This window comes from Uloborus diversus, chromosome 2, assembly GCF_026930045.1.
Source record: "Uloborus diversus isolate 005 chromosome 2, Udiv.v.3.1, whole genome shotgun sequence".
In the NCBI taxonomy this organism is placed as follows: domain Eukaryota; kingdom Metazoa; phylum Arthropoda; class Arachnida; order Araneae; family Uloboridae; genus Uloborus; species Uloborus diversus.
In genome coordinates, this window is record NC_072732.1 from 188,694,643 (window position 1) to 188,720,848 (window position 26,206).

Consider the following 26,206-nt stretch of genomic DNA (forward strand, 5'->3'; position numbering starts at 1 on the left):
ATGTGGGAAAGTGATGTTTTTTTATCCTTAACTATGAAAATGAAATAAAAAAAAAAATCCATGTTCATTTGGAAGAGCAATTGATTGCACGATATTTTTTGTCAGTCCATCTTTAGCCAACACAAATAAGCTCAATGGTTTGCCATTTGGTAATGCAAGAACGTATAATTGTATGCATGAGAACCATTGTGGGCCCAAATCTAAGCCTCGAACAGACACTGTTTGGCATTGCGACTTATTGATTGTCATTGAGAATGCATATCTAACACACATGTAGGCAAAATTTTTGTATCGTTCATAATGCATGCATGTAGGATTTTTTTTTCAATGGAACGGTAGGGGGAGGACATTCCTATGATAAACATCTGTTTCCCCAAAAATTACATACCATGTTAGTTATTTCAATCCTCTTGTATCTGATAAATATTTTAATTACTATACAAGTTAGAAGCTGTATTTTAATATATGCTACCTTATATCAATTTAGCTTACGACCAAACGGCACAAACTTGAGGGTCACGGATTTGGATAAAATTCTAGATATAGATCAAATCCTACTAGATATGAACCCCGATAAAGCGGTTTGACTACATAGGTCCTAGTTTGGCTGCAATGGGGGTCCGAAGTTGCTAATTTTGACCCAGAAATGCATTGACATTTCTATTGAAATTTGGGATTTCGGCACAATGTTCGTTTTCCAACATACTTGGAGCGTCTTTTGTTAGTACAACGAGTGAAAGGGAGAACGCCTATCTATTTATAGGCATTTTTTAAGTTTTTTAAAAAGTCGAAACGGTCTTGTATTTTGTTTTTTTATATGCCATGTGCAATAAATCAGTGCTTTTCTTCCTCTTTGTTTTTTTGCTTATCATTGTGTAATATCTCTGATAGCAGACGATAAACATCCAGTTAAAGTAAATGTTTTATCAACAAACGATAAATATTTTTTATAGCAGACGATTAATATCAAATGAAAATAATTAATTTCATTTTGCAAACGATAAATATTCTGCAACTATGTTAATACAAGAAATAACTTCCGTATTTAAATATTGCTTGGTTTTATCATCGAATATTTAATATTTTATCGTAAAAAGATTCTACAACTTCTCTTATTTCTTCTATCATATTTTTAAACATTTTTGACATGAACTAGTAATCATCATGCATCACATCAATAAGCACAGAGTTATACGCGATTTGGTTGCAAAAATGCAAGACAATTTTGACAAGAATGTTCAAGGTCGCTTGTTGTCTAGCGAAAAAGATGCCTTGGATCGAATTCTGATTTTTATGAACCATGTCTTCGACAATGACAAAATTGACGGTTTGGATGTAGATCTTGAAGATCAAGATCACTACGACGATTAGCTTGACGAAGAACTGTCATTTTTTTATTACTTTGAACGCTCTATGATAGAAGAGATTTATGATGATCATGCTGATATATTATACACTCTATGGTATTTAATCAGTTTTCCTCGCCTAGATTTGTTGCATGGTTGAAAAGAGCTTGGCAACTGCGTGGGTTCAACAATGATGCTCGGTCAGAGTGGATAAACCCGCAACAATTTTGCTTTGAACTGAAGGAATTCTTGAACTGCGACAACTTTAAACTGCCCAAATGTTTTTTTTTTTTAGCCGCTGTAGCTGGTGTAAGCGTTTGGCTTGTTTAAACCACTGTTTCAATGATGAAACTTTTTATATTTCCACTTGTAAAAATTATATGCGGTGAAATTTTACTGTAGCTTGATACATTTTATAATTTATTTCTACTCCAAAGTATAAAAATTAGTTTTATTCTGTTGAATATTTCATTTTCCCACATCTTTTCCAGATTTTTCAATCCTAAGTTGGTGACTTACCACCTTTCTCACCCTCTTCGTATATTTGGAAAACTATTTTCACCTTTGTGTACATTGCATTTTCTCCACAATTTATGGTGTTTTTGGAGTAAATGTTTTTAAATAACACTTTATTTCAAATTATAAGATTAAATGATTTTTTTTTTTTTTTTTTGTCATGAAATTACACGAATAGAAACATTTTGGCATTCAAGTTATTGAGTTTAAAAGAACAATTCAATTTTAATTTGAGAAATACTTATTTAAAATTTGTATTCCACGTAGTTAACTCAAAGGCAAGTGCATGCAAATGGCTCATACTGCAGTAAAATAGCAGAAAGAAGTAAAAATGGTAATTCTAAAAGAAACTCCATAGCATTTCTGGGTCAAATTTAGCAACTTTGGACCCCCGTTGCAGCCAAACTAGGGCCTATGCAGTCAAACCGCTTTACCGGGGTTCATATCTAGTGGGATTTGACCTATATCTGGAATTTCGTCCAAATCCGTGACCCTCAAGTTCGTGCCGTTTGGTAGTTAGTTTTTATTTTAATGAATTTATTTTTCATCTCAAATTTGAAATGTGCTTAAGTTCCCCTTTTTTCTAATGTTATGTTTCTGTCAGGATTTTTCTGGCCTCGTTTAATATTATAATTTTTTTAAGTAATTAAAATTTTCAAAACTTTATCTAGTTTCAAAACTTTTAATCATATTTAGTCTTTCCTGTTTTTATTATATACTAGCTGCATTGCATGGCTTTGCACGGTCTACCTCGAAAATAAAAGTTCTGTCAAGTGATGCATGTTCAACAATCAGGCTTCAAGTAGCGAAAAAAAAAATATTGTGACTTTCCCGACAAAATAATCATTCTTAAAGAAAGAAAACGGCAAATCAAAAATTCCCAAATAAATGAAATGCAACGCTCAAAATCCAAAAGAAAAAAGAAAGAATATAAATCCCCAAATAATAATCAAAAGGGGACAATTTTATCTCAAAACAAAAACAAAATTTTATTTAGTCACAACCGAGAAAAAAAAATCAACAACAAATGCAGCCTTCTGCATTGTTTTCACACTAATTTAAAATGAGATTGCATAAAAAATATATTTTTGACATAAAAATTCCATTCTATTAGGCTTAATGATGCTTTTTAATTTTTACCCAGTGATTTTATAACCTTTTTTTTTTTTGCTCTTCAAAGGAAATGAATGAACCTTATGAGTTTTTTTTGCAGGCTTTCAAATGGTGCCAAAATTGAACTGGTCCGATAATTATTTCGGGTGGAAAAAGCCATTTAATGCCATTTACAGGTATTAAAATTGAAATTCGAACAGTTCGGCACTTTTTTGGCATTTGAAAACCCGCTTACGTTCCTTCTCGGGTGCCCAAGTACCTTTCTGCCAAATTTGGTCTAGATCTGACAAAAACTGGATTTTTATAGGGAACATATAAACATACACATTATATATACACACATATTCTTTGTTTTATTTATATAGATTTTTTTAAAACTTAACCATCGTACAGGAGAAGATTCTCTTTAAATTGCACTACTTTTCAGAAGTAAACATCAAGTTTTGTGGCCAGAAAAAAAGACACTATATTCTGCATCACAAACTCTGGCAAATTAAATTTTGATAGTTTTTCATCTTTCCATCAACATTTAAAGCTTTTACATGAAAAATAGTGTTTACAGTCTAAAAAAAATAGAGCAGATTATTCTTGAATATTGCAGCTGTGATGCAAACCGTGATACTAACAAAATTCAGGATAATGTGCTTACTTTTTGAAATAAAGGACAGGTAGTTTTATGGATAATTAAATTGCATAATTTAAGCTTTAATACTCACTGCAACAAAATCTTGTACTAATGTGCAAATTTATTGATGTATTTTGAATATGTTTAATAAATTATTTGTGAAATATTCTGTTTAATGTCAAAACATGTATAATGCAAAACCTATTGTCCCAAGGTGTGTGTTATAATGGTTTTCTACTCTAATGACACATGTATGGGTATACAGGAAATCAAATTTGTTTATACTCAGCGCATAACTTGGTTTTATTAATGTTTTATTTCTTAAATACCAATAATTATTTTTATGCTAGTGTTTTAAATGTTTATCAAAGTCGGAAATCATTTGCCATTAAATATCTTTTATCATTGCAAATAATGTTAGGTTTTTCAAAAAGTATATTGCATAACTCAAAATATGAATAAATTGTTTTTCTTTTAGGGAATAACAGTTAAGCCCTTATATACCAAGCAAGACACTAAGGATCTTCCAGATGAACTGCCTGGAGGGTTTCCATACACTCGTGGACCGTATCCTACCATGTATTCTCAAAGGCCATGGACTATACGACAGGTTTTGTTTTTCCTTTAATGTCAGACAAAGAAAAATACTCTTTATTACTGTTGATTTTAGTTTTGATTAGATATAAGCACCAATTTTTCATTCGAACAATAAGAAACATTCTAATTTTTTCTTAAAAAGAAATCTATACTAAATGAGAATTCTTATTACATTTGTCTCAGACTGTATTTATTTGTATTAGAGATTGAACAAAGCTTTGGCCTAGCCCAATAGTGTTCCGTAATTCTACCGTTTTCAATTTATGACAACAATCTTCTTTTAAAAGTTATTATTATGTAAAATATTGTCTTTTAAGTTTTGTATAATTATACCTTATAAAAAAAACAGTACAAATTCATATTTAATATAAAAGTTTGTGTTAAACCAGAAACTTTTCAGTGGTTAATAATATATCACATTTAATTTGAAATTTGGTAAGAAATAAATGAGATGTATTCTGTTACATTACATTATATTTAATTAATAATTGTGTGCACAACTTTAGTTGCTTGAAAATGAAGCAAGTAAAAATGTGTAAGATGTTTTTTTAAATGCAGGTCAACCTTGTTTATCTGGGCCAACTGGGATAACGGCAATCCGGATAAACAAAAATCTGGGTAATAAGGGTAATTAGTGTGCCCAAAAGATTTGTTAAATTTCTCTTTGCAGTTTTCTAATGTTCAATTGTCATACTTTTCCAATGCAAGCGGCAAGAAGGATTCTTTGGGGAATTTATTGGTATTTTTTCAGAAAGTTATTGCAATATCTTTAATTTATCTCCATTCAGGATTTCCTTTTTTGCTACTTGCACGACAAAAGTTTGAAATAGCATACCTCTCTCTTCTTTCAAAAACCTTTGTAGAGGGAGCTGTTTTTGATTCGTCCCTCGACACCCCTGACTCAAATGGCGGGATAGGGGGGGGGGTCATTAGTTTAAAAATATTATATAAACATTACTTTTTAAAGTGTTTTTATGTAAGGCTGTTTGTGAATTTGTCTTCTGCTGGATTTTTTTTAAGAATGTGTTACTTATTAAAATATGGTTGACGTCCAAAGAAAAAAAAAAGATTTTTTACCTATTCATCAATTAACTTGTGTTAAGGATTGGTTTTTTTCCATACAGAAATTGAATATTGGTGTAACCAGTATGAAATAAAATTATAATCTAAATACCAGTTTAATTTAATTTTATTTATTACTGGAGGGCTCCATCTCCTGCTCGCTGACGCTGATCACTCCCCAAAGATTGCTTCTCAATCTTATTTGATTCCCAAAAATTTAGATTGTCTATTAGAAAGAATCAGATTAAGTTCCATTTCAAACAAATTGAAAATACTCCCCTCCCTCCCGTAGAAAATAGAATTCAAGTAAAGAGCTCATAATCAAAACACAATCATGCTACCATCCCTAGACAAAAAGAACTTGATTAAAATATGCATAACTGATACATTTTTTTAAAAAAAAGCACCTTTAAGAGAAACTCTTTCCCGGCTTCCGACTTGCACCACGCTGCACAACTATATGTGATCCTTATCGCTGCTAAACTGCAGTTTTGCTCATCTCAAAAGTTTTTTTCAAATTTGTGATCTCTAGTAATACATTTTGCTCTTAAGCTCGTGGCTTGAACTGAGTTGAGCCTAGGACTTTTGGCTAAGATAGAAACCCTTATATCTGCTGTTCTAATTAATCAAGAATATTCAAAGAAGCTTTATTTAATGCAGAAAAAAACTTTTTGAAGGACATAGAGTGTTAAAGGATGTAGAAAATCTTTTGTCTCTTTTATTTGTGTGGAACTTTAGCTTAAAAAATTAAAATGTTTTTTCAAATATTGAAATAGAAAACCCTAGGTGCAAACCCCGTGGCTCAAAATAATTTTGTATAAAATTTCAAGGCTGTAGATGCTATGGGATCTTCTGGACACAGGCCCACAGCATGCAGAATTTCAATTTCTTTGATGTTACTTTTTCTTTAAAACATATAGAGATAATATTATTTTCCTATGTTCCAGCTTGTATAGAAATGACATTTGTTCCCGATAAATAATTTTTCTCCTTCCAATAAATTTTTTGTAGAAACTTTGCTGCATTGAAAAGCAGTTTAATTATCCTACTTTTGTCACATTTTGTACTTTTTAAAAATATATCTTTTTTTTTTCATAGTATGCTGGATTTAGTACTGTGGAAGAGAGTAATGCTTTTTATAAAGAGAACATAAAGATGGGTCAGCAAGGTCTTTCAGTTGCGTTTGACTTGGCTACACATTGTGGATATGATTCTGATAATAGTAGAGTAACTGGTGATGTTGGTATGGCTGGTGTTGCTGTGGATTCTGCTGAAGACATGAAAGCTTTGTTTGATGGTATACCACTCGATAAGATTTCTGTGTCGATGACCATGAATGGCGCTGTCATTCCTGTTTTAGCAATGTTTATTGTGGCTGGAGAAGAGCAGGTAAATATTTTTTGCCAGTTAATTAAATGTATAGTTTGTAATTTTAAAACGTAGTTTATAAAAGCTATGAGTGATAACCTTTTTATTTGATTTTAGGGTGTCAAAAAGGAATTACTGTCTGGTACTATTCAGAATGATATCTTAAAAGAATTCATGGTGCGTAATACATACATCTATCCTCCTGATCATTCAATGAGAATTATTGGAGACATTTTTTCCTATGTTTCTAAAGTAAGTTTATAGTTGTTAGATATGAAATCTTGAGATAATTTTTAGATGTATCTAAATTTATTATAAAGTTTTGAAAGAATAAATCAGCTTATCATAAAATGTAGTGACATCCATGACCTCCTTGCATGGTCAGAACATTTGATTACAGGCCCTGGTCCCAGGATCAGTGACAGGCCCTCTTTTTACAGTCACCATTTAGTGTATGAATTTTTTTTACCAATAAAAGTGTAATTCAAATTGAAATTGGAGGCTTCAAGCAAAATTACTATTTTATAAGTTTATTTTACATATTATTTTACTTGAATTACATATGTTTATTTATCCTATCAGCATTGAAATAAAAATTAAGATCATTGACAATAAATCATTATTCTTCATCTGCCTCAAAAACGTTATAGTTGAGGCAAAGCTGAAATGGCACAAAAAAGTCTGATTGCAGTACTCAGATTTATGAAAATAGTTTGAACATTTTTCTTGTTAATGGGGTTAAGAAGTTTCATTGATTTTTTTTTTTTTTACAGTAGCCTAATTTAATGCATAAAAATCTTTTAAATATCTGTTTCTAGTTTAAATATATTAATAAGGCTAATAATTTTTCATAAAAATATTGGTCTATGACCTCGGACCCCTTATACCCAAAGTCGAACCAGCTCCACCTTTGTGAGTGGTTGTGCCACCTCCCACAGTAAAGGTACTGCTCAAATCTCAACTGTATGAAACTTATTGACAAAACTTTCTTCTTTCATTTGACTTCAATAACATCTGTTCTATTATGTTCAACTTACTGTTATGTTTTTCATTTTGCGTTGGTAAATGACTTTTTTTCTTTTTCTTTTTTTGCTACTTTAATTCCAGTTGCATGTGAGACTATATTCAAAGTTTTTCTAATTTATTATTAATATTATTATAAAGTGGAGGAGGTGGCACTTGGAAATATTGCTTGAGATGACAGAAGTATTAGTGCCAGCTGTGGAGCAGATATAAATGAATCAATTGTTGATCAATTTCCATATGTTATCAAGGAATTGGTGAAATAATTTCCATATTTTTATTTCCTTTTACAAGAAGACATGTTGAATAACGTTTTACAAATAGGGTCAGTCTCGTATGTCTTTTGAATTGTTTAGTTTAAATCTTCCTTGAATTTTACTGTGTATAAGCTTTTGTAGACTTAAGTTTTTCCTAACTGCTGTACTGAATCTCAAGTTTTTTAAATTTTTTATTTAGAACATGCCTAAATTCAATTCCATTTCGATATCAGGCTACCACATACAAGAGGCTGGTGCAAATGCTGTACTTGAGCTGGCTTTCACCATTGCTGATGGTTTGGAATATGCAAGAACAGGTTGCCTGTTTTGAAATTTGCTTACTTTTAATTACAATGGCTTCAATAGTGATTTAACAAATGCAACCGTCTCCTGTAATACTTTTGTAGCTTAATTCTTATTCTCAGTGGTATTTTATTTATTTAGCATCACTAAAATCATGTCTAATAAAAAAATGGAAGGTACAGTTTGACCACAAATTATATGTAGTTTGGCAATTGCTCAAGTCAAGATGATTCCATTTGAATGAATCTAGCAGGAGAGAAAGCAAAGTGGCAATGGGTTTTTGATGCACAAGTTTTATAATGCCAAAAACGCCCTATTAATTTATTGCATTCTCGGAAATAAAACAACTAGAAACAAAAATAGTTTCCTTGGAAATAACAAAAAGAAAATAAAATGCTTTCATTTTAGTCGGAACTGTGAAAACAAAATGGTAAGATCAAAGTTATGTTGTAAAATTACAAATCAATTAATAGTCCAGTCAAACTAAGGGGAAAATACCCTTAACATGGAAAAAATTGCAACAGAAGGTTTTCAAATTGTTTTTATATCAGTGACTTGAACAGAATAACATATCCAAAATCAGACAAAATTGGTTCACGGGAACACCCCCAAAATCAGGTTTGAAAATGGGGGGCTAGTGGCAATTATCTTCAAAATATGTAAGCTAGTATTCTTCAAAACATATAAAAAAACACAGTTAACCTTCACAAATGGAATAATCATTGACAAAGCATATTGGTTAATTCGTATGTCACGAAAATTAAGTAGAACCTTGGATAATTTGACCATCCCGATAACTCGACCCATTTGTTTCCCTGTCTATTACAATGTTATGTTCAAATAAGTTGAAAGAATATGGTTACATCACGTTGTTATACTTAGTTGTAGTAAGTATTACAACAGTTAGTAATTCTTCTTAGTTGACTACGATATAAACTAGAGGTTGAAAAACAGAGGCCCACGGGTCGTAAATGGCCCATATTGTATGCCAATCCATTCCCACTGATTAAAAAAAAAAAAAATGCTTTAAAGTTATTTCCCATGTATACTTTAGCCACATTTAACAAGAGGTACCACTTATAATGGCAATTTTTCATTTGTTCAAATGAAATACATATGGTTTGAGACTTCTTTTATGAATTACGTGAAAATTACAATCGCTTTATCAAATAATTTAGTTGCTACAAGTGGAAAACACAGTGTTAGTCAAGTACAAAATGTTGAAAAAATAATGATATAATCATTTGTGAAACTCCATTGGGCCACAATCTCTTCCCTTTTTTATTAGAGTCCCATTCTTGGATCTCCTATTCTACGCAAGATTGTTACTGGTCTAACAGCCAAAGATGGTGTTAATACTGAATGAATTCTATTTATTTGGTGCAAACATAATTTCTAAAATGATAGGACAGGAAGTGTTTACTATTGCCTTTTGTGGTGAAATGAATCTTGTAAAAATTTGTGCAGTGAAGAGTCTAAAAACATAGTACAGGCAGAGATGTATGTTTTAGATGGAGGATCTCTTTTACATCACCTTCCTTGGTGCAGTAACAATACTTAAGAGCATATTGCTCTTTCTTATGTTAATTTTGTTTTTAAAACATACGGGAAACCTACTGCTGTTTTTGATGGGGGACGGGGGATCAAAGTCAAACCCTACAATCAAAGATGCCTCTCACAGACGATGCTATACAAAATCCAGTCAAGACATTAATTTCAGTCCATGCATGCATTCTTCAGGAAAAAAGAAGTTTTTGTCTAATGGAAAAAACAAGCAAGTGATGATTTTCCTTATAAGTGATTTATTGTGGAAACAAGGGTGTTCTGTTCTAAACAATAATGGTGGCTCTGATGGGAAAATTTTGCATGCTGCAGTATCCGCCTCTGAACATGTGCCTACCACGGTTATAAATGAAGACACTTTTTTGATGATTTTGCTTCTATATCAAGTGAAGAACAGGTTCAAACTGTATTACTGCAGCGATATAAGGCGAGGATCAACTTCCAATCCTGTTATTCTGAACTTGTCGTCTTTACTATAGGTCGCGAAAACTGCAACTTATTTATTTTTTATGATGCTTATACAGGCTGTAATAATATATCTAGATTTTTTTTTCAATCGAAAAAAAAACTCAGCGCTTGTAAAACTGATGAAAGATGCAGAACTCTGTTCTTTTGCAAAGATTTTACCACTGACTTAAGCTAGCACTAAGAAATTGCAGTCGCTGGGAGAAGAGCAATGCTTCAGCTATATGAATCTCAAGCTTTGGAATGTGCAGTTATACTACACGGCATTGAATGATGGTAGCGATCGTAGCTACAGCAAAATCTTTTATTACACCTGAACATTTACCTCCAACTCTGACTTGCCCATGAAATGCCATAGCTACAGAACATAGTTACAGATAAAGTTTGTAATAGGGCTGGTACATTAAAAATAACTCGTACTATCCATTACTTTACAACTTACCACCGGCCCCAGGCTATCTATTAAACATGATTTGCTGTTCCTGCAAAACAATGTGATACATTCCGATGTGGATGCAAGTGTAATGTCATTGCTCTACAACTTGTGGGACATGTCAAATCAATGAAAATCAAAGCGTTAAATTCTATGAGTGATGAGGATGACAGTGATGAAAATTAGTAACTTGTATTTGTTTTTTAAATAATAGAAGCTTTTACACTATTTTAAGATATTCAAATATTTATATTTAGAAAGCAAAGTATTATTATGGTATGAAAAAAATAAAATAATTTGTATTCGTCAGATTTTACTCTATTTTGAAATAAATCCCTTTTTAAACCCCAGGTGGATTTACAATATAGGCCAAATACGGATTAAGAGCCTCAAAATGTAGACTCTGGTTTAAATAGTAGTTGACTAAGTGAATTTCTGCTAACATGTGCAGAGCAACCTTTTTTACAACTCATATCAATAAAACACTATACTAGAGAGGGAAACAAATGCATTGGGTTACCAGAATGGTCGAGCTATCCAAGTGTTGAGTTATCGAGGTTCAATATAATTGGTACGTAACCCTAAACCGATTATTACAGGTGCAGGGTTCGTACGCTCCGGGAAATGTCAGGGAAAAGTCAGGGAGTTTTAAAATTTTGTTCTCAAAAAATTTTTTCCCATTTTTTCCCCCAAGGAATTAAGTACCATGAGATCTAGTCTTTGTTTTTATTGTGATTTCATGCAAAAAAATTGTAAATTTTTATCTAAACCGACGCTGGCACTTAAAAACTGCAATCAAAAAATGAACGTTTTTTTTTCATAACGAAAAATGCGCCAAAAGAGCAAAGATTTTCTTGCATGGAGTCAGTGAGGGGAACGCATTTCTTTCTACTGCCTAAAGTTTTAGATGGCTTCAAATAGGAATTATAACTTTCAAAAAGATTTTTTTTTAAAATCTCGTCGCGATTAACAATATAAATTTTCAATCTTATTGTAAAGCGCTATAGAAAAATGAAGGTCTTGTTCATTATCCCCCCCCCCATATTTAAATGCATATAGATTCATTAACAAAGAGCAATTGTAATCATGTTCTTGAATGAAAAAACAAATTACTGAGAGATTACAGATTTAATTTCCTTCATATTATCCTCAGTGGCGTATTATAATCCACAAGTCCTAAAATCGCTCTGAAAAAAGAAAAAAAAATCGTATAAATCCGTGTATAATGCAAGAAACGTTGTTAATATTGAGTCATAAAATTTTAGCTGCTAAATTAAATCCGTCAAGAAGTAATAATTTTACGCTACATCGCATAAAAGGAAAATTCAGGCTTCGTAAAATAAAAAAACTAATAGGCTAAGTAGCTGAATTTTTACTGCTATTATGATTGGGGAGATCGAATAGTTTCGTTTTCGCGATTTCGTGTCTTTAGTCAAAGGTTCCTTTTTACGATAACGATTTTTATTTTTCTCTTTTTCTGAATTAATCTTGCCACCAAACTTTTGCTCAAAAATACTGAATATTGTACATTTTATTGAAAATCTAAAATGTAGTAGGTTTGCTTTTTGCATATTTTAATATAACTTTAAATACATTGGTTTTTTGAAAACTTAATGAAATATTTTTAATTAATCATCCTAATTGCAGAAAAATACTAAATTTGTTTTAAAAAATGCATGGAATCTTTGTTTTATGCAATTTCTTTGCACTAAAATAAAATTCTGTGTCCCAACTCGGTTTTAAAAATGAAATAAACGAATGTTGTTTTACAAATAATGTACTACCTAATAATTTATTTTTAACGTTATTACCGTTACCCAAACCAAAGGAAAGGACATTAGTACTTATACATACACAGTATGGGATATTGTATTTCTTGTGCAATATTTGGAACGTTGTTCGAAATTTCGCTATCGTTTGCGCCGAATTTCTTATTTTCCCATTTAATCTTAATGAAAGAATCTATGCTAGAGAAAAAAAAAAGTAGATATTTGGCATCCGCTTATGATCGGCGGAAGTTGATTTTTAATAGTATGCCAAACCTGCCAACACAGGAGACTCCGTTTTTTGCCCATTTTTCCTGTTGTTAAGTTTAAATATCAATTTTTCTCGTTTTTCTTCAGATTTTTGTATTTTTATCATCATTCTATCGTAATTTAAAGAGATTTTCGTTTTGTAAAATGAAAATCGTCTAATCCTGATTAAAGAACTCTACCATAGCTTCTCGACCAAATCGAAGATCCGATGCCACCGTTGTTCTGTGCAGTATATCGTATGCACGTGGGAGAAAAAACTTAAGCAATTTCAGCACGTTTCGGGTGAATGAGCAGCAGGGCTGCCAGATTTAAGAACAGTAAATATGGGACAGGCTTCTAGAAGTGCAAAGGGGGGGGGGGGAGATTTTTGAGATTGAGTGCAATTGCTGGTTATGGTGTACTTTTAAGGAGTAATAAACAACAATGTTTTTATAGCTTTCCGAAGATTCCACTCAGTATGTTTATGGGTGAGTACAATTTTGGAGGAACTATATCTCAGAGAATAAAGCAAGCAATAGAACAATGTTCAGTGTACAGATCGACGTTGATAGGAACAAGTGTTAACTAGTTTTTTACTTGCGTATGCTGTAAGAGAAACAGTGCAATCGAAAAATTTTCTTGTTAAATGTGACTACTTAATCAAAAATAGTAATGGAAGGAATCGTGGAGCAAAAATTATTTTTTAACGCCACACCAGCCAATGTGGAAATTTGAATGAGTAAACCTTATGGTCTGCCGCCAAAACAGAAACGTATGAACGAAATAAAAACAATAACAATTTTTGCATTTGCTACCAAATTATTTTCTTTTAGCCCTTTTTTTCACATGTTTTGTTATTTCCCCCCCTTAAAATAATGTCTCATGTTGTAAAATACTGTTATTAGCCAGAATATGGGACTTTAACTGTCCCGTATGGATGTCCCCGGGACGCGGGACAATTTTTCAAAATACGGGACTGTCCCTTGAAATCCGGGACGTCTGGCAACCCTGTTGAGCAGCATCTATTAGCATCTGCTTCTGGCTTGCTCTTTTTCTGATAATTTCCTGAATTGTACTCAGTGCAATGCCTATTGAGCTATAATTCAAAGTTATTTTTGGCATGCCTTGCTTTTTAGCCCCCCCCCCCCTGCCCGAAAAATTGCGTTTGAAATGGAAGCAAATTGTTCTATTTGAAATGTACTACCGTAGAAAACCTTTTGGTGACTTTCAACTTGTACCCCAAATTCGAACCATGACTTTTTTCGGATTTCGGAATTTTGCGGGTTTTTAGAACTGACTCAAAGAAAAGCATAAATTATCTTGTGCGATATTTGGTACATTGTTCTAAATTTCGCTATTGTTTTGCGCCGCATTTCTTATTTTCCGCTTTAATCTTAATGAAAGCATCTCTCTGTATGCTAAAGGGGGGAAAAAAACCTGGAGATATTTGGCATCGGCCTAGGATCGGTGGATGTTAATTTTTGATGGAATGCTCTGCCTCCCTACAGGGGAGACTCCTGTTTTTCGCCCATTTCTCCCGTTTTTGCGTTTAAATATCAATTTCTTCCATTTTTCTTCAGATTTTTTATTTATCATCATCTTATCGCGGTTTTTCAAGATTTTCGTTTGTGAAAGGAAAATCGTCTAATCTAGGGCACTACATTAGCTTCTCGACCTATCCAAAACCAGATGCTACCATTGTTCTGTGTAGTATAGTGTATGCACATGGGGGGAGAAGGATAAGGCAGTTTTCAACGGATTGCTGGTGATGGGGCAGCAATCTTTTAGCATCTGTTTCTGGTTTGCCCTTTTACTGATAATATCCTGAATTGTGCACAGCACCTATTGAGTAAAAATTCAAAGGTCTTTCTTGGCATCCCTTGCTTTTACCCCCCCCCCCCTCCCCCACCGCCGAAAAATTGCTTTTGGAATGGAAACTTGTTCTACTTCAAATATACTGCCGTAGAAAACTCTTTGGAGACATTTGCCCATTCCTACTGTTGCCCTAAAGCAATTATTTTTTCCTTTATTTTTTCAAAGCTAAAAGAACAGGGTACGTATTTATCTGGTTTAATTTGCAAATTTGCACACCAAAATTAAATATTAATCTTTAGATAACAATTATTTGTCATATTTAGTCCCATTCAAAATATTTTATTTTAAGCATGCGGTAGAAAAATTGCAGTTTTGAAGCTTTTTGTTCTCTAAATTCATTTTGAAGTTTGAGATGAATCAATCGAAAACTGGCTTTTAAAAGCCTAAATGAATTAAGTTGTTATTTCAAACAAATACCAGCTCATTTATGAAGAGAGAATGTTTGTTTAGTTTATGAAAAATTAAGTACTGAAGAAAAATAGTAGTATCATCAAAAGTATTTAAATAGTAGTTCATTATTAATCATCGAGTGCTGATCAGCTTAGTTTGACTTTTACTCTTAAGAAAAAAGACCCTTCATAAAGTGTAACGAAGGATTGTAAAATTGATAAAATTACTTGTAATGTATATTTCTAGCCATTAAAGAAAATATTCAAAACTGCTTTGAAAACTGAATTTAGCAGTTATTCATTACTATTTTTATTGCATAACAAATTAATTTGAAGGAAAATTTATAAACTTAAATTAACTCAATGTATGCAAACTATATGTAATAGCTTTTGAGTTGAAGGAAATCTTGTATGTTTGTTAATGAGGTCAGTAATGATCATTTATTATATTCACCATTTTGTTTGTGTCATTTCCTCTCATTCTGTGTAGTTTTAAAAATGAATTTTATAATAAATAATTCTTAATATTCAGATGAAAAATTTATGTTTATTTCCTCATTTTGTGACTTTTTTTCTTACAGTTTACATATTTAACAAGTTATGAAGTTTTTTATTTCATTACTTTTAACAATTTTTATTACATTTTTAAGATATTGTGTTTTCAGCATAATTTTAAATGAACCTGGAATTTTATTAAAAACAACCTGGAAAAGTCAGGGAATTTTTTTTGACCACAAGTGTATGAACCCTGCAGGTGAGAATGCTAAATATGTTTTACAATGCTTTTAAAGAAGAATACTAGCTTACCTATTTTGAATATAATTGCCACTAGCCCCCTATTTTGAAATCTGATTTTAGGGGTGTTCCCGTGATCCAATTTTGCCCGATTTCGGATATGTTATTCAATATCAACTAGAAACTCGAAAACAGTTGAAAAATCTTCTGTTGCAATTTTGTTCAGGTTCAACCGTATATTGCTTGGACTATAATTTTTGAAGTGAGAATATAGATCGAATATTAGTTAGATTAAAAAAAAATACTGCTTTGAACAAATTGTCATTTTTACAAAACTGCATTGAAATAGTTATGAGGCAAAAGTGCATATCCGTAACGAACAAATTACCACTCCTGTAAACTAACAGGTGCATCCATTTCCATATTATCGGTGGTCGGACTGTAGTACATTCTAATTTTCATTTATCTACCAACTAATTCTTTCAATTGTAGTTAATGGGGAGGGTCGCTGTAAATTTTCATTTAAATACATGAAATGATGCTTTTAGTGATATTTTCTGATTAAATTGATGTTTCCAAATGATTACATGTTTTAAAAGCTAAGTGTTAGACTAAATCAGTATTTTTATGAAATTTAAGAATTCTGAATATTTAATGTATTCCATTGTTTTACCTTCAACAATGTTTTTATATTTAAATTTACTTCTATTTGCTTTAAACTAAAAATATTGAATAAAAACATGATAAAGTCTTCACCTTTCTAGATGTATGACAAAACAATAGAAAAGTAGCATCTTTTAAAAAAGAAAAAATAATATTTATTTTTTTTTTTTCCAATTACTTGAGCAAAAAATGCATAATATTTTGTACTGTGGAGTTAAGACTGATGTTAAGTGTATTGCTATTAATGGGTCACTAAAAGAATGCAACTTTATTTTCATCAAAAATCAAATACATTTACAAATGTTGATCATTGAATAGATTGACTAAATACAAATACGTCGATCAGCAACAGTCTCTTGGCCCAGCTAGGCTGGTCCTAGTCAATTCATTAGTCCCCAATGAAGATCAATGGCCCTTTTAAAGCTATCCACCCCCTTGCTCATTAACACCTCTTCCGGTAAGCTGTTCCAAGTGCCCACAACCTTACTAAAGTAGTAGTTTTTCCTTATTTCTAGGTTAGCCTGAATAACTTAAAACAATGACCCCTCATCCTGCTTTCAGTGCAATAATTTAATCCATTAACATCCTTCATTTTGATCAATTTAAACAACTGAATCATGTCCCCTCTGATTCTCCTTTGCTCCAGGCTATACATATAATTTTGACCAGATGGCATGTGAAATGTTCCAAATCAAAACGGTTTTCAGTAACTAGCTTAACACTTGCCCAATTTCCAAAAAAAAAAAAAGATTTCACATCTAAGATTTTTGAAATTTACTGTTGGTTGCAAGTTCAAATTTATTTTCTCTTTTTTCATAACTTAGGCTTTTTTATGCTAATCCTGGTATAATTGTTTTTATTTTCTCTCTTGTGCTGATTAAAAAAAAAAAGATTTTTTTATGCACATAAGATCAAATAAATTTTTCATAGCTCTTTCTATAAGTGATGTGTGAGAAGGAGGGGTGGGGGGGGGGGGGTCCTTTAAAGTATGAAGTTTTATGTCCATGTGTAGTTCGAAATTTTAATTTGATGCTTGTTGATATTTTTGGCTTTATTTTTATTTTTTAACAACTGTCACCTATTGCATATTTCACTCTTGAGGTTTCCATTCTGGTTCTAGATTTTTTTTGTTGTTGTTTTTGCTATTTTTTTAAAATATTTTCCTTACTTTTCGTATGCTTACTCCTATTGGTGTTTACCACAAGTTTGCTTGTTGCTCTATTTTATCATCAATATGAAATTGAAATTATGATGATTTTTTTACTCTATAGTATGAATGTGAAAACCAGGGGTTTCCAAAGGGGGTGCTATCAAGTATTCATGGTATCAATATATATATACATCAGGGATGAGATTTTTCCGGCATTTGCCGGAATTCCGGCTTTTTCTGTTGACTTTTAAAACCTTTCCTTCTTTTTTTCCTCTTCCAGGCCTTATTTTTCTCAAAAATCAGTGGGAAAAAAACGATTTTTTTTCAAATTTTCAGTCTTCGATTTCTTATTCTTTCTATTTGTCTCCTTCGAATCTTCATCCTCCGCGATATCTGCCAAAAACGTATGTTTTGGAATCGTGCCAACTATGTCAAACACGTGCTGCGCCGAAATTTGCATGCCTCGTTTGAGATTTCAATCTTTTTGCATCCTGCAAGTATTTCAATTATTTTTAATGTTGGGTGTTTTTTTAGTTTATGCTACCCTATATCTGCTTATTTTATTCAGCATTTCAATAATATTTTTATTTTTTAAATTTATTTTTGAAAAAATGCAAAAGTCAATAAATAAAAGTGGCATAGCACCCACAGTCTCGAATTTTATTGAAACTTGGCATGCTTACTTTTTTTGTGTATTTGAGAAAGTGTAAAAAATATTTATTGTGAATCTCAAACCGTTTAGACTTTACAGCCTGTTAAAAGTTTTCATGATTAAATGAGGCAACTGCAAATTGTTCTTTTGATTCCGAAATCATATTAGGAAGTTTTTAAAAACAAATTTTGGGTTCCAATGCAAGGAAAAAGTTAACCAATCGTTTATATACATATATATTTATTTTCAATTCTTACTACGAAAAGTATGATCAACAACATAAATTTCATTTTTCTCTCTGATGTAAATTTTTACTTTACAAACAGACCTAATTTTAAAATTTATGTTCTCACTCGTTTAACACTATAAACTCAAATTTTTTTAATGAAAAAAAATGTATTTTTCTCTAAAAAATATGAAAAGTTGCCATTATTGTGTGATGCAGCCAAGATTGACCTCTGACTCCCCCAACCCTTTGTTTAAGAACTCAGGGGTTAGAAATTGTTGCCTCTTTTTTAAAATTTAGATTCATTTAGGAATAAACACTCTTGCAAGAAATGTTACAATGCAGCAAATTGTACAAAATTATTACTTATAATTTAATTAAATATGTATTACCTTTAAAACTGGTAATTTAGCCATTTTTTATTGAATTTTTGAATATCATGGCTTCCAGGTTCTATTTTGATGTAGTTTTGGATATCATCCCTTTCACGAAATTTTTTTGGATTTCCTCCTTTTTGCTCTCTGACCACTCTCATCCCTGAGATCTAGGATATTATGAAAATTTTCTTATTCCTCAAAGAGTGCTGCGAATCAGAAAAGTTTGGAAACCTCTGGTGAAAACAGTATTGAGTTTACTAATATCTTTTAAATTTTCCATCTGAATACTCTTAGGGTTGAAAGCTGGTTTGAGTATTGATGAATTTGCTCCCCGTTTGTCTTTTTTCTGGGGCATAGGAATGAATTTTTATATGGTAAGTTGTATTATTTGAATAGTGAATATTTCAAATGAGAGTTTTGGCAAAGAATGAAATTGTTACCAAGAAGAGAATGCTTTAACCCTTTATAAGGTCTTTAATATACTAATGTTGGGTTAAAACTAATTAAAGAAGAGAAATTCATTTAAGCTATTCTATTAAGTTAAATTTGAACCCCTCTCAGCCCCTTTGAGGGGCATTTGAAAACGGATGTATTTGGTGATAAGTAATTTTCTAACTTGGAAGGATTCCGCTTAATAAGAAGTTGCAGAATGATTTACTATAGATGTTTAGAAGTTGATAATTTTAGTGAGAAGTATATTACCATAACTTAGTACAGGGGGGGGGGGTTACTTAGGGTTATGATAATATACTTCTCACAAAATAATTAAAATAATAATAAATTTTAACTTATTTTTAATTGTCCGTAGTTTTTACTGTGTATTTCTTCAATCATGATTTCTTTGCTTTCACAGTCATTTCACTGAGAAAAATATATTTTGCTGTGCATATCATATAAAAAATAAAGTGGATTTCATGAGAACTTTTCTTATATAATTCCTGTTTAATTTCAATTTTAGAAGTCATTGGATCTATATTTTGTTGTAATAATTCTTATACATATAATTTGGAAAATATCATTTCATAAGTGAGAAACTTTAGGGAAAGGGAAAGAATTCTAGTTGTTAAGCATTTAATAGACATGTGACCCAAACAGAATGAAAAATACCGAAATTGCTTGGCTGTGTGAACTAACACAACACTGTTAGTATATTTTACTACAATTGAAAGCTCTCCCATGTATTTTTGTATCTATATTGCAGACTATTTTAATGGATGCATGAAATTAACTGGAATGTGTTGAATTTAACTTCCAATCCCCCGTCTTTTTTTTTACATACGGTATTTTGCTCTCTCAAAAAATACTGAAATCAGTAAAAATACTGAAAAATCACACGTCTGATTTAAACTGTTGGAAAAAGTGTCCCCTTTGTGCTAAACTTATATTATGTTTTCCTTTTTAAAAATTGGAATTTCTCTCTGTCTAGCTTTGTGACTATGTCTCTGATAATCTGAGGAAAGGATGTATGGTTTTTAAAAAGGTTTTAGCTGTAATAGACATATTTTGAGTTGATTATATTGAATGTTTCTAATTAGTAAAATGTAACATTTCCTTGTTTTTGTATTATATACCATTTTTCTTTATAGATTCTGATTTTTGTAATATTTTTTCTGTCTTTAAATGAATAATAAAGATTAAATTTAAATTTAAATTCTAAAAACCAAAATGCATGACAAAAGAGGTGGCCGCCAAAGGCGGCTAGTATTGGATGAATTATCTATACTGCTGGGAAAGTGAGCGAACAAGTGTAAGAAGTTCAAATATTTCGAGATATATTCATACCATTCAAATTCTTCTTAAGATTTATTGCTATGAACTTTTTAGAATTAAAAAAATAGAAGGCGATGTAATATAACATATTTAATTACAGTTTGCAGCAATATTTAATAGGTACTACTTGTGTTTCAAAATTAAAATCCTGATTGTTTTCTTTTGACTCTTAAAATACTTCAAACTATTTTTTTAAAAATTCTTCTCGGAGAGCAATAATTTCGTTTTATTGAGTTTTTGCTTGTTATGGCCTAAACATTCTTAAAAGATTCAAAGAAATGTTTTTTTTTCTTCATGTATATTAATTACTATGTATATTTGGACTTTTATTAACATTTTTAACTTTTATCCTTTTAAAGGAAATAGCAAAAATGAGAGCCGCTCGTCGATTGTGGGCAGAGCTCATAAAAGAGAAGTTTAATCCTAAAGATAAAAAGTCTCTGATGCTGAGAACACATTGTCAAACTTCTGGATGGTCATTAACTGAACAGGTACCCTTTGTTTCTCTCTTGACTGTGTCCAAACTTGATTAATATTTATGCATTTTGGCATTTTTAAATTTAAAGATGAATTTCATCAGGGCATTCACTTCATTTTTGAAATTCGAGTAAAAAAGAAAGTAAGGAAAAATGTATAGTGCTTGGGAGAAAAACACAGCATTAAAAAAAAAAAAAAAAAGAAACTCTTTCTCTTTCTTTCATATTGTTTTAACTAGAGCAGGGGTTCCCCAAATTTTTCTGATTTGGAGCACCTTTTGAAGAATTAGTATTTTCTTGAGGCACTCTAGTACATCTCTTTTATGTATATACAGTGAAATTTTGTTACAACGAACTTCAGGGGACTGCAAATTTTGTTTGTTGTTTCGGGAATTTTGTTGTAATGGAATTCAAATAATGTAATAGCAATAAAATCAGGACTGAAAATGTATTTTGTTGTATTGATATTCGTTTTAACAGGCTTTCACTGTGTATTGATATCATGGACATTTCACTGCACCCTTCGCCTCTCTTTGCAGCACCCTCTTTGAGAACCCCCGAACCAGTGGCGTATATATGTTTTTATTTTGGAGGGGGCCCAAACAACCAAGATTACTTCCCCCCACACACTTTTTTTTGTAATTTCATTTTTTAGGGGGGGGGGATAACAGTGCCCTAATCTTCTCATTTTTTCGATGCGGGAAAAGGACTTCATACCGTCAGTCCTTTTTATACTGTCATACAGTGGCGCAACCAAAAAATAGTTTTTGGGGGAGCATTCTTAAAAAATTCTCGCTTTTGGTGGGAGAATAGATAGGTGGTCCTAACCCAGAGTTTTTTTGGAGTTGCAGTCCTAAGAACGCAGTTTTATACGGTGTCTGGTGATGCTACAGGGAGGAAGAATTCGGGGACCCTTCTGCGGAAATTTTTAGAAATTTAAATCTTAAAAACGTTATTATAGGCTATCTTTGTTGAAGTTAGTGTAACGAAAGGAATGGGACTTTTGAAGTTGCCCCGGATTGATTTTTTTAAAAAATAGAGCAAAATCCATCACCCCTTAGCCCATTTTTCCAAATTGAAGTTCTAAAAACGCAGTTTCAGACTGACTTCGATAATTTTACGGGCAGGGCAGTTCTGGAGCTCTCCCCAAAAACTATTTTGAAATTAAAGTCCTGAAAAACAAAGAGATAGTCAATTATTCTTGGTGGAGGGATTTAAACGCTCTCCACTTTAAATTTTTCATTTTCAGATTTCATACGGGAGTAGTCGGACCCTCGTCCGAAATTTTTTCGTAATTGAAGTCTTAAAAGCGCGACTGTGGACCATATTTGGTAATGTTTGGCGTTCCGCAATTTTTCAAAATTGAAGCTCCATAAAAGTAATCTTAAACGATTTTCGATTCGTTTAGCAGGCAAGGCGTTTGGTAATTGTCCCCTGGAAATTTTTCGACATTGAAGCCGTGAAAACGAGGTTTGAGAAGCTCTTTAGTGATTTTAGTGGGTGGAGAGGGCTTACGAAGTGAAGCACTTTGAAGACTTAGGAAAAAGAAAAAAAATTGGGCGGAAGGGGTAAAGAAAGAGGAGGTGTTGAACGTAATTACCTGATCAATAGTCAGTAACTTTTGAAAATTTTATTTTAAGGTTCTTTTTAAAAGTAGTTCAGATTTTTTCCCAACATTAGGCAATCTTTGGAAAGGAATAGTTCAAGAATCCTCCCCTTAAAGGTAAAACGCAACTTCAGGTCATCTTTGGAGACGTCTAGAGGTAAGGAGTGGTTTTAGAGATCCCTCCGCAACTTCTCAAAGTTGAAATCTTAAGGCACAATTTCAGACTATTTTTGGTAGTAACCTTAGTGAATAGGGATTGGTTTGGGGATCCTCCTCCAGAAATGAACAAAAAACGCCTATATAAATGCATTTTTAGAACATCCATTTCCATTATTAGTCCAGCTCAACAACTAAAACTTATTTTAAATTTGTTGCTGGGGACCAGAGTTAAAGGGAGAAATATTTTGAAAACCCTTCTTTTTAGAAAGACAAGGAAGAAAAAAATGGGGGGGGGGAAGAGAGGGGAACTTAGATTCCTAAGCAATAAACTGCATCTGTTAAAAACATTTTTATTTAAAGATTTATTTTGAAAGATTGAGATTTTTCCTTAACATTATTTGCTTTTCTTTTTGTAAAAATAACTTCGTTTTCCCAAGATACATTCTTTTCTTGAATATGGGGTACAGACCCCTTGACCCCTTCCAAACACCATTGCCTGTTGCCATCTAATGCAGAATTCCCAAACTTTAAGGATTCGCAGCAGCCTTTGAAGAATTTGAATTTTCTCACGGCATCCTAATCTAGTTTTATATACATATTATTGTTGCCATGGACACCTCTTCCAGTGGCACCCAGTTCGGAAATCTCTGATCTAACGTATTATAATAGTTATCACTATCATATTTATTTATTTATTCCTTCTTTTTCTTCTTTTTTTTGTAGCTAAAAGTTTGGAAATTGTTTGTGAGCAACTAAAACCAAAAATAACTACCTTTATTTAAATTTTTTTTCCAGATTTTGGAGGGGGCCCGGGCCCCCTCAGCCCCTCTCTTATATACGCCCTTGCCCCAAACTAGTGGTATAAAGTATAACAATCTACCTAGAATAATGCTCTGTTTAAATTACCTGTAGTGGAATTTTGTTAAGGAGTGAGCTTTGATATTAAAATGAGCTCCAACAGTGTCAAAAAATGTGAATCAGCAAAATTTCATTGCTTTGTCATTTGAGTTTGAACGCCTGCACCAAGAGCAGTGATATATTTTCATTGACCACAGTTTGAGCAAATTTGTGCTCAAAAATAAGCCCACCCATTGCATTAATTTTGTATCAATATTCCATGAATGTTGTATTTTAAACATGTTTTTCTCCATAATTTTGTAGGATTTTTAAATGTCGTAAACATATCAGCACTCAAATTGCAATGTAATAATAAATATGTTTTGGAGCATAGAAACGGAACAGTTGAGTCCCGACTTACGCGAGGGATGCGTTCCAAGACTCCTCGCGTAAGTTGAAATTTCGTGTTGTGGAAAAATGTATGCATAAACATTTTTTAGAAACATACCAAATTTTTTAGACATTTGTAAGCACCTCTCAAACTGCTTTAAAGCATTCCTCAACTATACATTACAGTTTCTTACATAAAGAACTCAACTTTTACTGTATTTAAAAAATAAAAAAGCTGTTTTATTCAACATAAATCAACATAAATCAACATTAAAATGCACAAAAAGGATGATTGATAAAATAAAACAACACGGTACGTACAGTATGTAGTAGTAATAAAATACTGCACTATAATAGTAATGTACCATAGATACAGTAATAATATTTATGAGTTAAAAAATGAAGATGATGAAGATTTATGCTGCATAATCAGATCGTTATTTTTTATTAAATGCATTTTAAAATACGGTTGCTACACCGTTTCTTTTATAACGTTTCCATTTACAACAACAAGCCCCTCTTCCCAATCTCTTTAATCATTAATGCAAGAGAGCAGCTTCCATTTTCATATACTTTACTCAGACTCTGCGAGCTTTAACATTGAAACTAAATTCTGAACTTATACAGATATCATTTTGTTTTGACTTTAACTGTACGTATGGAAGATTCACTCATACTTATTGGGTTGCTACCGTCAACCTTTGGTAGTTGTCCAAGCATATCAAAAATCTTAATTTTCTTTTTATTGTCAGAAACTTTATCCCCCCGCCCCCCCTCTTCATAAACTTTAGATGAAACAGCTCACTAAGGTGCCATTATATTCATGGGCGGATACAGAAAAATCTTTTGGAGGGGGCACGGGAAATTGAATACCCCCTCCCCCCATTTGACATTTCATAACAGAGTTTTAATGACTTATTTTTAAATGTGCGTGTTTTTTTTTTTTTTTTAGAATTCCTTTAGGTCAATGAGTCTACTTCTAAGTACATGAATATTATGCACACTTTGAATATAGACGGAAAACATTTTTAACATTTTAAGCCATTTAAATACTAAACCCAATATAATGTCGCCTAGATGCTAGACAATGAGCGGATTTAATTAGGAGCATTATCGTAATGATTAGAACACAAGGGCAAGGTTATTAAATAAACCCATACTTCACTTGAGTTTTTTTTAAATTAATTTATAAAGAAAATCATAACTTCATCTTCATAACATATGTTTTACTGAAGAATTCAGAAACTATTTTTGTTTGAATTTCAAAACAGTTGCTGATTTGTTCTTAAAGCCCTCATACAGTTGAGATACCATGCCGTTTCCATTAAAAATCATGGTTTTTCCAAGAAGATACCATAAGATTTCTTTCTTTTTGCATTTTTTATAAGCTCAGAAAGAAATCAATTATTTCGCAAACAGGTTCCTGGATCAAAATGCCTCTTTTAAGTGGGCCCACACATTTTTTAAAAAAATTTTAATTATTGATTCCATCAAAGAAGAATTAGAGGACAAATCGCAATAATACGGTCACTTGAATTCGGAACCAGTGAGTTAAATGTATTCTGCAACTCTGGGCCTCTGACTCCAGTAATACTTCTTTAGCAAACAAAAAGCTTTTATTCAAAATGTGCTGTGTGTTTTGTATTCTTTTTATTTAACTACGTAAAAAAAATGCAAAAGAAAGGTCAATTAAAAAGTAATAAATAAAATAGTGAAATTAATTCATCCTTTGGGGGGGGGGGACGGGCCCCCTGGGCCCCTTTAAAATCCGCTACTGATTATATTTCATCAACTTTAATGTTTAGAATGAAAAAAAAAGAAAGATGCTGAGTGGTTTTTTTATGCACTAACAACGTGATGCCTAGACTAGTTTGATGTGGGAACTTTCCATGGTCAGTGTGATGCTAATGGGATGTATTAACATTCACAAAATATATATTTAATTGTTAATAACGAAGCCGATACTTCCTTCTAAAGAAATTCGTGTTGTGGACGAGGAATTCGCTCGCATCAGCTCTAAAATTCGTTACTGGTGGAAAATTCGCGTTATAGCCATTTCGCGTAAGTTGAATTGCACTGTAGCGGGAGTACACTGTACATTATATAGAATCTGGTATTGTTTTTTAACCCATTTAATAATTTTGAACACCTTCATAGCATTTATCCTATTATGAGAATTGAAGGGGCAGAACTATTTCCGCATGAAAAGAAGAGA

At 32.0% G+C, this 26,206-nt stretch overlaps 1 protein-coding gene across 1 annotated transcript in view; it reads left to right on the forward strand.

Annotated features, from left to right (window-relative positions):
* LOC129216211 (methylmalonyl-CoA mutase, mitochondrial-like) overlaps positions 1-26,206 on the forward strand; it is a 52,145-nt gene that overhangs the window by 5,447 nt on the left and 20,492 nt on the right. The window contains exons 3-8 of the mRNA XM_054850400.1: positions 4,077-4,210; positions 6,358-6,648; positions 6,745-6,879; positions 8,107-8,224; positions 19,048-19,127; positions 20,883-21,014. Coding sequence (XP_054706375.1) covers positions 4,077-4,210; positions 6,358-6,648; positions 6,745-6,879; positions 8,107-8,224; positions 19,048-19,127; positions 20,883-21,014 — 890 coding nt within the window. The remainder of the gene's footprint in view (positions 1-4,076; positions 4,211-6,357; positions 6,649-6,744; positions 6,880-8,106; positions 8,225-19,047; positions 19,128-20,882; positions 21,015-26,206) is intronic.